Below are 10,555 nucleotides of genomic sequence, written 5' to 3'. Positions count from 1 at the left end.
TTCTTTATTTTTTTTATTTTTTATTTTCACTTTTATTTTGTTTTATTATTTTATTTTCTTTAAATAAAATCCAAAAAAAATATTTTTGGGAAAAAGTTGAAAGTATCAATTTTTCTTTAAAATAAATTTTCAAAAAAAAGTTTTTGAGGAAAAGTTAAAAGTATCAATTTTTCTTAAAAATAAAATTTTTAAAACGGTTTTTGAGGAAAAGTTGAAAGTATCAATTTTTCTCGAAATTAAAGTTTTCAAAAAATATTTTTGAGAAAAAGTTGAAAGCATTAATTTTTCTTAAAAATAAATTTTCAAAAAAGGTTTTTTGAAGAAAAGTTGAAAGTATCAATTTTCTTCGAATTTAAAGTTTCAAAAGATATTTTGGGAGAAAAGTTGAAAGTATCAATTTTCTCTACACAAAAATAATTATTCTTTTCTTCCTTTTTATTTTGTAATGGTAAATAATCTGACGATGGAGCCTCTGCAAGTGAAACAGTAGTTTTCTTGCATACTTCTGAGGTGAGAAAATTTTCTCAAATTTTTGCTAAAAGTATTAGAGTCAATTGAGAATAATTTTCAATAATTAATCACTTGGTAAATTTTTATAGCTCATTGGATAACACAAATTTAAGCTGGTACCATTTTTTGATGAGCGTTGTGAGGGTGTTATAACCTTCCTCACACGTAACCGAACTCTCGAACCCTGTTCTGGTTAGTAGACCTGAATCTATTCTTTTAGGGACCCTTAAACTTAGGTGTTCCCTGAAAAGATAGATTTCTTAGGTAGTCAATTGCACCTAGATAAAAAAACTGGTGACGACTCCCTTAAGTCAATATCTAGCGATAGATCTCCGGATTTAGATATTATAACAAACATTATAATAAAAACAATTATTAATTTTAATTATTTAAATATTGATTCTTAATTTTTTATCAAAAAAGAAAAAAATGATAGCAAAATTTTTAGTATTTAACAAATAAGTTGAAGAAATTTTTTTTTAATGAAAATAAGGATTTTTATAATATTTAAAAATTTACAAAAATTTAGACTTCTCGTAGATAAATAATATCATTTATAATATATTATGTATAAATTATCATTTAATTATAACTTACAATTTATAAATATATGATTATATATTAAATAAATAATTAAGAAATAAATTTAAATTTATAAAAAAATTTAATAACAATTTTGTACATTATACGGTTTAAAAAAACTAGTTTTATTATATTTTAATTAAAATTTTGATTAATTAAATTAAATTAATTTTTGAATCGGGTTAATCCAAAATTAAAATTTTTTAAAATTATTTTTAATAATCAATTAAAATTAATTTAACAAATAATTAATTAAACAAATTAAATCAACTCTGTTAAAACTAAATTTTGAACTCGCTTGAAATAAAGATCTATACTAGTACGTTTTAATTTTTATCAAAGGAAAAAGCGTAAATTTGCGTGCCCACTGGGCCTCTCCGGCACTCCTTTGGTGAGGTTTGGCGCCAAATTGAATACTCTTTCACCAATAATCAAGTGCCACGTTACCAAAAGACAGGAACTTAGTGTATACTATCACAGTGGATTAGTGGTTGATATATTAAAAGCCCGAGTCCAAATCCGAAGGTTGAAAGTGGAAACCCAAGAAAATCCAAAGAGAGTCCCCACTCTCCAGTTTAAGTATTTTCAATTTTCAAATCCACCGCTTCAAAGCTTTTTTACATCACACAAAGGAGAGAGAGACACACACAAAATACAACCATTTTCTACTGTGCTCGCTCTCTCTCTCTATCTTGCAATGCCAGCGACTGATGCAGACTTGGATCTCCGATTAATGGTAATTTCTTCTCAAATCCTAACCAAAACGAACTCTCCGTTTCGCTCTCTTTCTTTTTTTTTTCTGTGACTAACTCTCTTTGTTTTTTTTTTTTTTTTTTTCCACAGCAGCCTACTCACTCCGCCATCTCCATTGGGTCAGTTCGTTTTTCTACAATAATTTCTGTCTTTTTAAAATTTTATTTTTTAAAAAATATATATTTATTTTTTTTATGGTTGGTGTTTCAGAGAGTATACATTTGCGGATGCTGGAAACTTAGAGCACTGTGCAAAGTACTTGAACCAGACGCTTGTTACATACGGCTTTCCTGCTTCTCTCGATCTCTTTGCCAATGATCCGGTGCGTTCCCTTTTTTCTTAAAAAGTTTATTTTTTATTTTTTCATGATCGAGAGTTGAGGATTATATATATATATATATATGTATATATTAATGTGATTGATAGGTTTCGATCGCGAGGACTTGCAATTGTATATATTCATTGCTGCAGCAGAGGCAACGCGACATTGAATTTAGAGACTCTGCTAATGAGCAGAGACAACGGTAAACTTTTCTTTTTTTTTTTAATTTTATTTTTTTCCCATTTGATGCTCTTCAATTTGTCTTAGTAATTTATTTTGGGCCTCGAAGTTGCTTGGCTTTTGTGGAGGCTTCAATTATTTTTGTGGAATGAAAACTTATAAATTTATATTTATTTCTTTATTTAATTTACTTTGAGCTTAGTTTAATGCATTTCTTTCTCAACCCATTTTTTTAATTTTGATCCGAATGTGTTCAGTTTTTTTAATTAATTTTATATCAGTATAGCAAGATTAAGTTAGTACTGGTTTTGAATTCTATGCAGAATTTAATGAATTGTTGTGAGTATTAATCATTGTTTTCCTTTCCTCTTTTTTCATTTCCTTTCTTTTTTTTTTGCCTTTTTTTCCATGTAGATTATTATCGGATATATCAAGATTAGAGGCTAAAGTTGAGAGGCTTGATGCACAGTTGCAAGCTAAAGATAGAGAGATAGCAACAATTACCAGAACGGTTTGAAACTTCTCATTTCTATCTTGGTTATTTTTATTTTTATTTTTATATTGGGTTTGGTTAATTTTAATTCATATTCAAATTAAGGAAATTTATGGTAGTGCTTTATGATTTAGGAAGCCAAAAGTACAGCAGCTTTTAAAGCACAGATTGAGAAGCTACAGCAAGAAAGGGAAGAATTTCAGAGGATGGTGATCGGTAATCAGGTTAGGCATATTCCACTTGTTCGGAATTCAATTTATGTTTTTTGTTACAATATTGAAAGATGTATAGTTCTTGACAATTATTATTTTTACTTGATCCTACAAAAGCAAGTGAAAACTCAACAAATACACGAGATGAAGAAGAAGGAGAAGGAGTACATAAAGCTGCAGGTAGGATCTTTTTTAGTTATTTATTTATTGATCATTTGAGGAGAAAATAGTACATATAAGCACAAGATTTAATTTGTGTTTCTCCTGCAGGAGAGATTGAATCAAGTCTTAATGGAGAAGAAGAAGGAATCAAGATCAGGAATGGACATAATGAATTTGCTTCAGGTATTACTTACTCTAGTGCCAATTTTACTGCTGAGTGAACCTAAATTTAATGCCGCTGACAAATTTTATGATACATGCAAACAGAAAGAAGGGCGGCAACGTGGGACTTGGAATGTGAAGAAGGCGGACAATGATTTCTATAAAAAGATTGTATGACGAGTGATTGAGTTATTATGAATCTGTGACCTCCTTTAGATTATGTCTAACAAAGTGTGATCTTTCAGGTGGATGCTTATGAGGCAAAAAATCAAGAATTAATGGCAGAAAATGCTGATTTAAGAGCACTATTGCGATCAATGCAGGTATATTCTCATGATGTTATCCCCTATTCCCCTATTGCCTTCCGCTAATCAGATTTGGCTGCAGAGTAAATTAGGATTATATGGGAAAGTAACTTATTTCCCAGATATGGTGTAAAACTTTTTTTGTAGCATGGAAAGATTAAACTTGCTTAAGCTTGAATTCATAGCTTGGAAATATGAAGCTGGATTCACTTATTTCTTTTCTGTGCTTTACTAATTGCCAATGATGCGAAATTATTTAAGATGTCTTGTTGCAACATAATGGTCCCATACAGCTCCTAATATCAGTTTGAGAGTAACAATGCAATTGTGCAAATATCTGTTCTATTAACATAGTAATTCGGTGCTTCTGTCAGTTTGCTTATCCGAATTTTTATTTGTCTTTTCTTTCTCTCTTTACCTGTTTTCAGTGAAATTGTTAATTTCATTTCGTCATTTTTTGAGGCTCTTTGACTGTTGGATTAATTTATGAGATAACATTGCCCTCAGAATATGTAAATTTGATGCATCTAAAAGGACTTGGGTGGTTACATAGATGTAGCACAAGAAACATGAAAGGGAGAAAAGAGAGATCTGGTTGTTCCTTTGTTGGTCAATGGTTTTAGTGATCAGTACTGTCCTGTAGAATATATGTTCGACATTCAATGCTGATGGTAGAACTCAGTGCCCAGAGTATTGCTTGCAAATAGCACCGCAAGCTGTAATCTGGTCTCCTGTCTGTAATGGATGAGTGACAAGTCAATAAATCTTGAATGGGACAAAGACTTTTACATTCTATAATCTCTGGACACTTGCTATGTTCTAACATGTAAATATTATATTGTAAGGAAGAAAAAGGCTTCAGAAAGGTAATGTGCCATAAAAGTCTTTCTCAAATGTTAACATTTTGAAGTCAGAATTTGTCAAGTATCAATGCTTCAAAACGGTGATCTGCACTGTAAACCAAACTGTAGAAGATTGATCAGATTAATCATGTGTCTATACCTGTCTTGGCAGATTTATTGTTGTCTTGTCCTTTTGGATATGTCTATAGTGTTGGTGAAATGTATGTTTAGTTACATTATCATAGATCAAAGGACATTTGGCATATTAATATATTGCACAGAATTTTCCATGGAAGCAGCATCTTTTTGAGTTAGCAAAGCACAGTGTTCCGTTATTTGGGCTATGAACACAATATCCACACTGAAATAGAGTAGCGATCCCCATTTAGGAGTTGGGAATTATATGTGTTTGATGCTTCCCAAGAATAAGCATGAGACTGCAAATGTCTCACTTATCAGTTCCCTGGTACATCATTATTTTTGTGAGGGGAATAACAATTTTGTAGTGGGGAGTGTACTGCAACGAGGAACTGTTATAAATGTGCTTCCACCAACACTTTATTATCATTTGTATGTTATTTGAACTTTCATCAAATATTATTTCTTGATGCTGGCTCCTGTTGTTCAATTTTCCTCTTTTAGTTTTTACCCTGTGAATTCTGATAGCAGCTTTGATTACAGGTAGATATGCGTGATTTCTTTAATGCTCCTAATGGGTTGCCAAAGCAATCTTTTCCTGTCAGCGAAAGACATGAAAATGATCCATCACAATCTCCATTGGGTGGGAGGACGGTATGATGCACTAAATGATGCAAAATTGCTAATTTCCAATGGTCAAATGCTGCTTCTAAGCTGCTGGGTTTATTGTTTACAGAATGTTTTTGATCTTCCTTTTCACATGGCTAGGGATCAAATAGAAGAAAGTCTTCGCACTAAGATGGCTTCTATAAAAGTAATTTCTCTTTCTCAATAAGTACATAATTATTACAAAATCATATACTAAGATAGATGTTAAAATGTTGACAATGTTTTTTTTCATTTCTTTGTTCCAAGGAGCACATGGTTCAATTACAACATGCGCAAAAAGGTGCAGAAGTCACTTCTGAAGCAACAGAGAGGGAGCTTGAGCTTGAAGCTCAACTTGTAGAAGCAAGAAGCATAATCCAGGAGCAGGTAGTGTACTTTCCAAGTTTGCCAGTTAGAAAACAGATGTAGTGTGCTAATGAGTTAATTTGTGCATTACATACATAATGTGGTCATGTTTTCCTAGCTGGTTAATCAAGCATTTTGCAATACTAGTCCTACATATTTAAGTAAACTTATGATAGATTTTGCTAGGATCTCAATTCAGCTTTTTTTTTTTTTTTTTTTTTTTCACCCCTCATATTTCATAGAGCTAGGGGTTTTAACTTTTGATGTATGCCAACATAATTGACATCCCTGCTATGTTATAATTGTGTAGATCAATTGTTTTAGTCCACACTTTGGTCCTAACGTTTTAAGACTAAACAGGATCTCTATTTGACTGTCAAGCATTCTGAATATATAGTCTACTAATGGAGTTATTTTTTTTTTAATGTTAAAAGAGATTTTAAAAAATTGGCTAACCATTTTTATATTACTTTGAATTCATTGAGCTACAAGTTTTCTTTCTATCTATTGCCTTTTTTATTTAACTTTTGCACACATACAACTAGATTCAGCAGTTAGTGGTATTTTTTCCCAAGTTCACTATTACTTTTTATTTTTTCATTATTTATTAATTTTGGATATAGATATAAATATGACAAGGGTCCTTATTGCAGGCATCGATTATGTCCAAACATCTTGCCAAGACGGAGAGACCAAGGTAGTTCCAACTTGTCACCCTGTGGAGCAGTATATGCTTTTAATTGTTTATGTAATCATGTGAGGAACTAAAAGTGGCCATTTGAAATTTGAACAGGGAATCTACTATTTCATCACCAGCTGAGGTATAACTCGATCTTTTCCTTCTTGAGAATTTGTCCAATGTGATTTTTTAAGCTTCCTTTTTCCATCAAATTGCTAGATTAACATCTTGATCTTAGTGAGGCACTCTTTTGATCTATTAGGTTTATCTTGTTGAGGCTTCCTTGACTGGATTTTGTGTAGCAGTAGCTTCAAATTGGCTTAAGATTGATCTAGGTGGTTTTCCTTTGGAGTCTAGGGATATTATTTTTCTAGTTTGGTCTGCAATGGTAAAAAATAAGAGGGTAAATGTAGAAATTTCAGATCTATGTTAAAAGTCAAAGCAGTAAGAAAATATTGTTTGGATCCAAACTATAAAACGAAACTCCTCTTTAGGCACATGCCCCCCCCCCCTCCCCCGGTAAAAAAAAAAAAAAAACCCACTCCTAAACACCCCCTAAGGTGATGTTTGATATCATTTTCAAGGTCATTATGGTAATGAGACCACAAAGGTGATTTGATCACTAGTGATCATAAATTTCCATATTTGGTGTAATAATAGAAATCATCAGTGATCTTAAATCATTGTGTTTGGCATTGTATGGAAACAAAAAAGGATTGAGCACAACATACCCAAAATAACCTTACAAAAAGGAAACAACAATTTTAATTTTTATTGAATGAACAATTATAAAATAACAATCCATAATTTTATAGATAACTATAAAGCATATTGATGAAAATAATTCCTTAAAAATATTTATTCAGAATTATAAAATGTGTTCCCATAAATCACATGTCACTTAAGTTGACATGAAATTGAACTAGTTAAATAAATTTATCGTCTTCTTTATAGCCAATAATTTGAGGTTTGCTTATTAAGATAAAATTTGAAAGAGTTAATTACGCTTGGTACTTGAACTTTGTGAAAATGTATAAATTGGTACCTAAGGAATTAAAATGTAAAATTTCACCCTTGAACTTTCAAATTATGTATCATTTTAATTTAAATTTTAATATTGTTAACTTGTCTATACAGTATCTAATCAATGTAATTTTGTTATATGTATATTATTTGTTAAATAAAATTGTTAAATATTTTGTAAAAACTTCATATGGACAAACAATAATTAATTAATATCTTTGGTACAAACAGTTAACATAATTAAAAGATATTAACTTCTGTATTTTCTTCTCCAAAGGGCCATTGAATGCAAGTTAATCCTGTATGCCTTACATAGTCACATAGGATATGACTTCCCTAGTGTGCATGATCATCATGTGCAGCCAATCACACACCATTGCAATCATCATGTGCTCCCAATTAAACTCCAAGCATCCTTGTTTGCTCACAACTTGATGTGAGACAATCCCCATTAAATCTTCCTGATTCTAGATGGTACTACTCTTTACGCCACTTTTATTTCAAAAAGTGGAGTTCATGTTTGAGGAACCCTACCTGCATTAATAATAACTCGAAGCAAGATTTCTCTAGTGTATATACTGGGCAAGCAGGAAATAATGCAAAAGGTATTTTATTTCTTTCTGTCAGGGATTGGCATTTAGGAATTACATGAGAGATGTAGATGGGATTCTTGATAACTAGGCCTATGTTATGTTCTTTTATATCTTTGTTCAAGTCCACCAGCCATTCTGTTATCTGTCTACTCTCTCTCTACTGCCCATGGCCTAAATCAGTTTATGCTTCTTCTTTGACCGGAATTCCTACTTGTTCATTTATTGCCCTATATATTATTAAGTTTTACCTTGAGAAGTGTCAAGCATACTTAACTTAGGAGATAGAATATAAAATATTAAGTGAATATAAGAAAAGCTACTCATGTTAATCAGATTTGATGTTCTCAATCGTTAGGTTTCATATTGTTTGTGGTTTTAGTCATGCTGATTTTGTCTTAATTTTCAGGGGGTATAACTTAGGAAGCCTAATGTCCAAGTCTGCATTTTCGGATTAAAGATCAACTGAAGTTGGTTGTTTTGAAAAGATGCATGGCAGTAAGCAAGCTAGTAAACTATTGAGTCCAATATTGTCTGTCTATTCCGTTTGTAGTAACTGTATTAAGGCTTTATTCTAAAGCTGTAGTGTTAATGTAATTATTGTTTTAGGTATCTTCAGCTGTATTTGTATGATGATTACAAATGCTTGGTGAGATTTCTCAATTCATTGTATCAAAAGAACAATGCCTATTGTCTATTGATAGTTTGATACACAAAAACACATATTCGCAAGAGCATTCATGCATGCATGATCAAACAACTGAACGCTACTTGGCAAGAAAAAAACATGTATGTAAATGCTCCCAAGTTGCAGAGCTTCAGGGTAGAAAATGCTGAGCGATAGGTATTGTGCTTCACTTACGTCTTTGAAAGTAAGTTCTCAGAGTTCATTAGGAATGTAAATATGTAAACGTAATCGTCCCATAATTAAATGAAAGGTTGGTTTCTTTGGCATGTAAGTTTGCATTTTTTGCTGCAACATTTGGTATCGTATGTTTTCTTGTCAAATAAATCTTTTACTAACCGATGTTGTATGCATGATGCTTGAAGAGAATAGAAGGGCAGGTAATGGGTTAACTTATCATATACCAACAAGCACTAGCAGCTTAGGCTTAAAATTTAAGTCGAAGTTAGAGCAACCTAAGATTAGTATTACAAAAAGTAAGAATGGTAAGATTTTCATTCCTTAAATTATCTCTGTGTATCTTAAATTAGACAGTTATGCATTTGAGTGAAAAAAAATGTTTTTTTTTCAAAAAGTTGTATGTTAAAAAGATATAATATCTCTATTTTTATATTATATATAAAATGTTTGATTTAGTTAACGTCAAGTAAAACCAACTCAATTGATAAATTTTAAAAAATAATAATAAAATAAATCCATAGATATTTATATATGTTTTAAATTGTTTTTTAAACAAACACATATTAGAAAAACGTTCTCCACGTTTTAAATGCTGTAATTTTTCATCCCTATAAAAATAATTATTTTTTCAAAACTACTCAACCATCAAGTAGTTTCTTTTTTTTTTTTTTAAATTAATAAATTTTTCACGCACGTAATGAATGTGTCAATATTTAATACTAAAAAAGGCGAGGAGGTTTTTTTAGTTGATAGTTATTTTTTAAAATAAAAAGACATGAATATCTTTAATTTCATTTTATTTTCATAATTTTAATTTGATTTTTTTGTAATTTTCACAACTGAATTGACATTGGTCTAATTTGTGACACCACTTCAGTCAAGCATTTTCATATTATATATATTAAAGCTAGAATAGGGCATGTAGGCCAGCTCGATCATAAGATCTTTCTTTGAGGATGGTAAGCATATATAGTTGTATTAAGCCATTCAAAGATGCAGTACTTCCAGTTGTATTAACCCCATCCTCTCTGGTTTCCGTATCAAGTAGCTACGGATATCAATTGTCTTGGCTACTCAAAAGATTAACTGCTTCCCTCTGTTTATATCAAATTCGATTTTTGACCAATGCCTCTTCTTTGTAGACCTTTTAGAAATATTTTTGAAAAATAAATAGAGAAAAAGTTATTAAACTCAAAGGAAGAATAATATAAACTTGTTTATATATACATTGTTATAATTATTATGTACATGAGAAAATTTTCAAAGCCATTAATTACCAAAATCAATATTTACTTTTATCTTTTGTTCAAAATTTTTTTTATTTCTATCTTAGGAAATTGATTTGCAATCAGAGATTATTTTAAGGTCAATTAAAGATTTGAAAAGATTTTTCGGGAATGAAATTCTCAATTTCTCATATCCAAAATCACTTGTTAATTGACTTTCCAATTATATCATTTAATCACTATAAATTCTTAATTCGCTTGTTTCAATTATTAGAAAGAACGGGAAAAAAAATGGATCATGAGAATAGCATAGCAGAAGGAAAAGCAAATTCTTTGTCTCAAGTTGATCGAACGTTCTTCAAAAAAATTCTTGCAAGAAAGTCATTCGTGGGGCAATCTATGCGAACTTTTCACACTGAAAATGTGGTGTCGGTTCCTTTTGATTGGGAAATGCGGCCTGGAACTCCCAAACATCCTCAAACTGAGATTGTCCCACC

At 30.8% G+C, this 10,555-nt stretch overlaps 1 protein-coding gene across 4 annotated transcripts; it reads left to right on the top strand.

The window, feature by feature from the left end:
- Positions 1–1,629: 1,629 nt before the first annotated feature.
- On the top strand, positions 1,630–8,684 carry LOC111286504 (uncharacterized). Of its 4 annotated transcripts, none has more exons than XM_022876508.2 (16): positions 1,630–1,828; positions 1,936–1,964; positions 2,056–2,167; positions 2,272–2,369; positions 2,762–2,858; positions 2,975–3,064; positions 3,170–3,232; positions 3,323–3,397; positions 3,482–3,547; positions 3,622–3,699; positions 5,205–5,315; positions 5,398–5,475; positions 5,577–5,696; positions 6,329–6,372; positions 6,469–6,496; positions 8,377–8,684. In XM_022876508.2, exons 1-16 carry the CDS (start codon positions 1,790–1,792, stop codon positions 8,383–8,385), a joined length of 1,137 nt encoding a protein of 378 aa, XP_022732243.2. In that variant the 5' UTR covers positions 1,630–1,789; the 3' UTR covers positions 8,386–8,684. The 4 variants fall into 4 exon arrangements, with proteins under 4 accessions (XP_022732243.2, XP_089618446.1, XP_089618447.1 ...); XM_089762319.1 differs by having other exon boundaries at positions 1,684–1,828; positions 1,939–1,964; XM_089762320.1 differs by lacking the exon at positions 8,377–8,684 and having other exon boundaries at positions 1,675–1,828; positions 6,469–6,502.
- Positions 8,685–10,555: the final 1,871 nt, after the last annotated feature.

Source organism: Durio zibethinus, chromosome 6 (assembly GCF_047325235.1).
Source record: "Durio zibethinus cultivar Kanyao isolate XHJ-2024 chromosome 6, ASM4732523v1, whole genome shotgun sequence".
Taxonomy (NCBI): Eukaryota; Viridiplantae; Streptophyta; class Magnoliopsida; order Malvales; family Malvaceae; genus Durio; species Durio zibethinus.
Note: the sequence above shows the minus strand (reverse complement) of the source record. Positions and strands in the feature narration are given on the sequence as shown.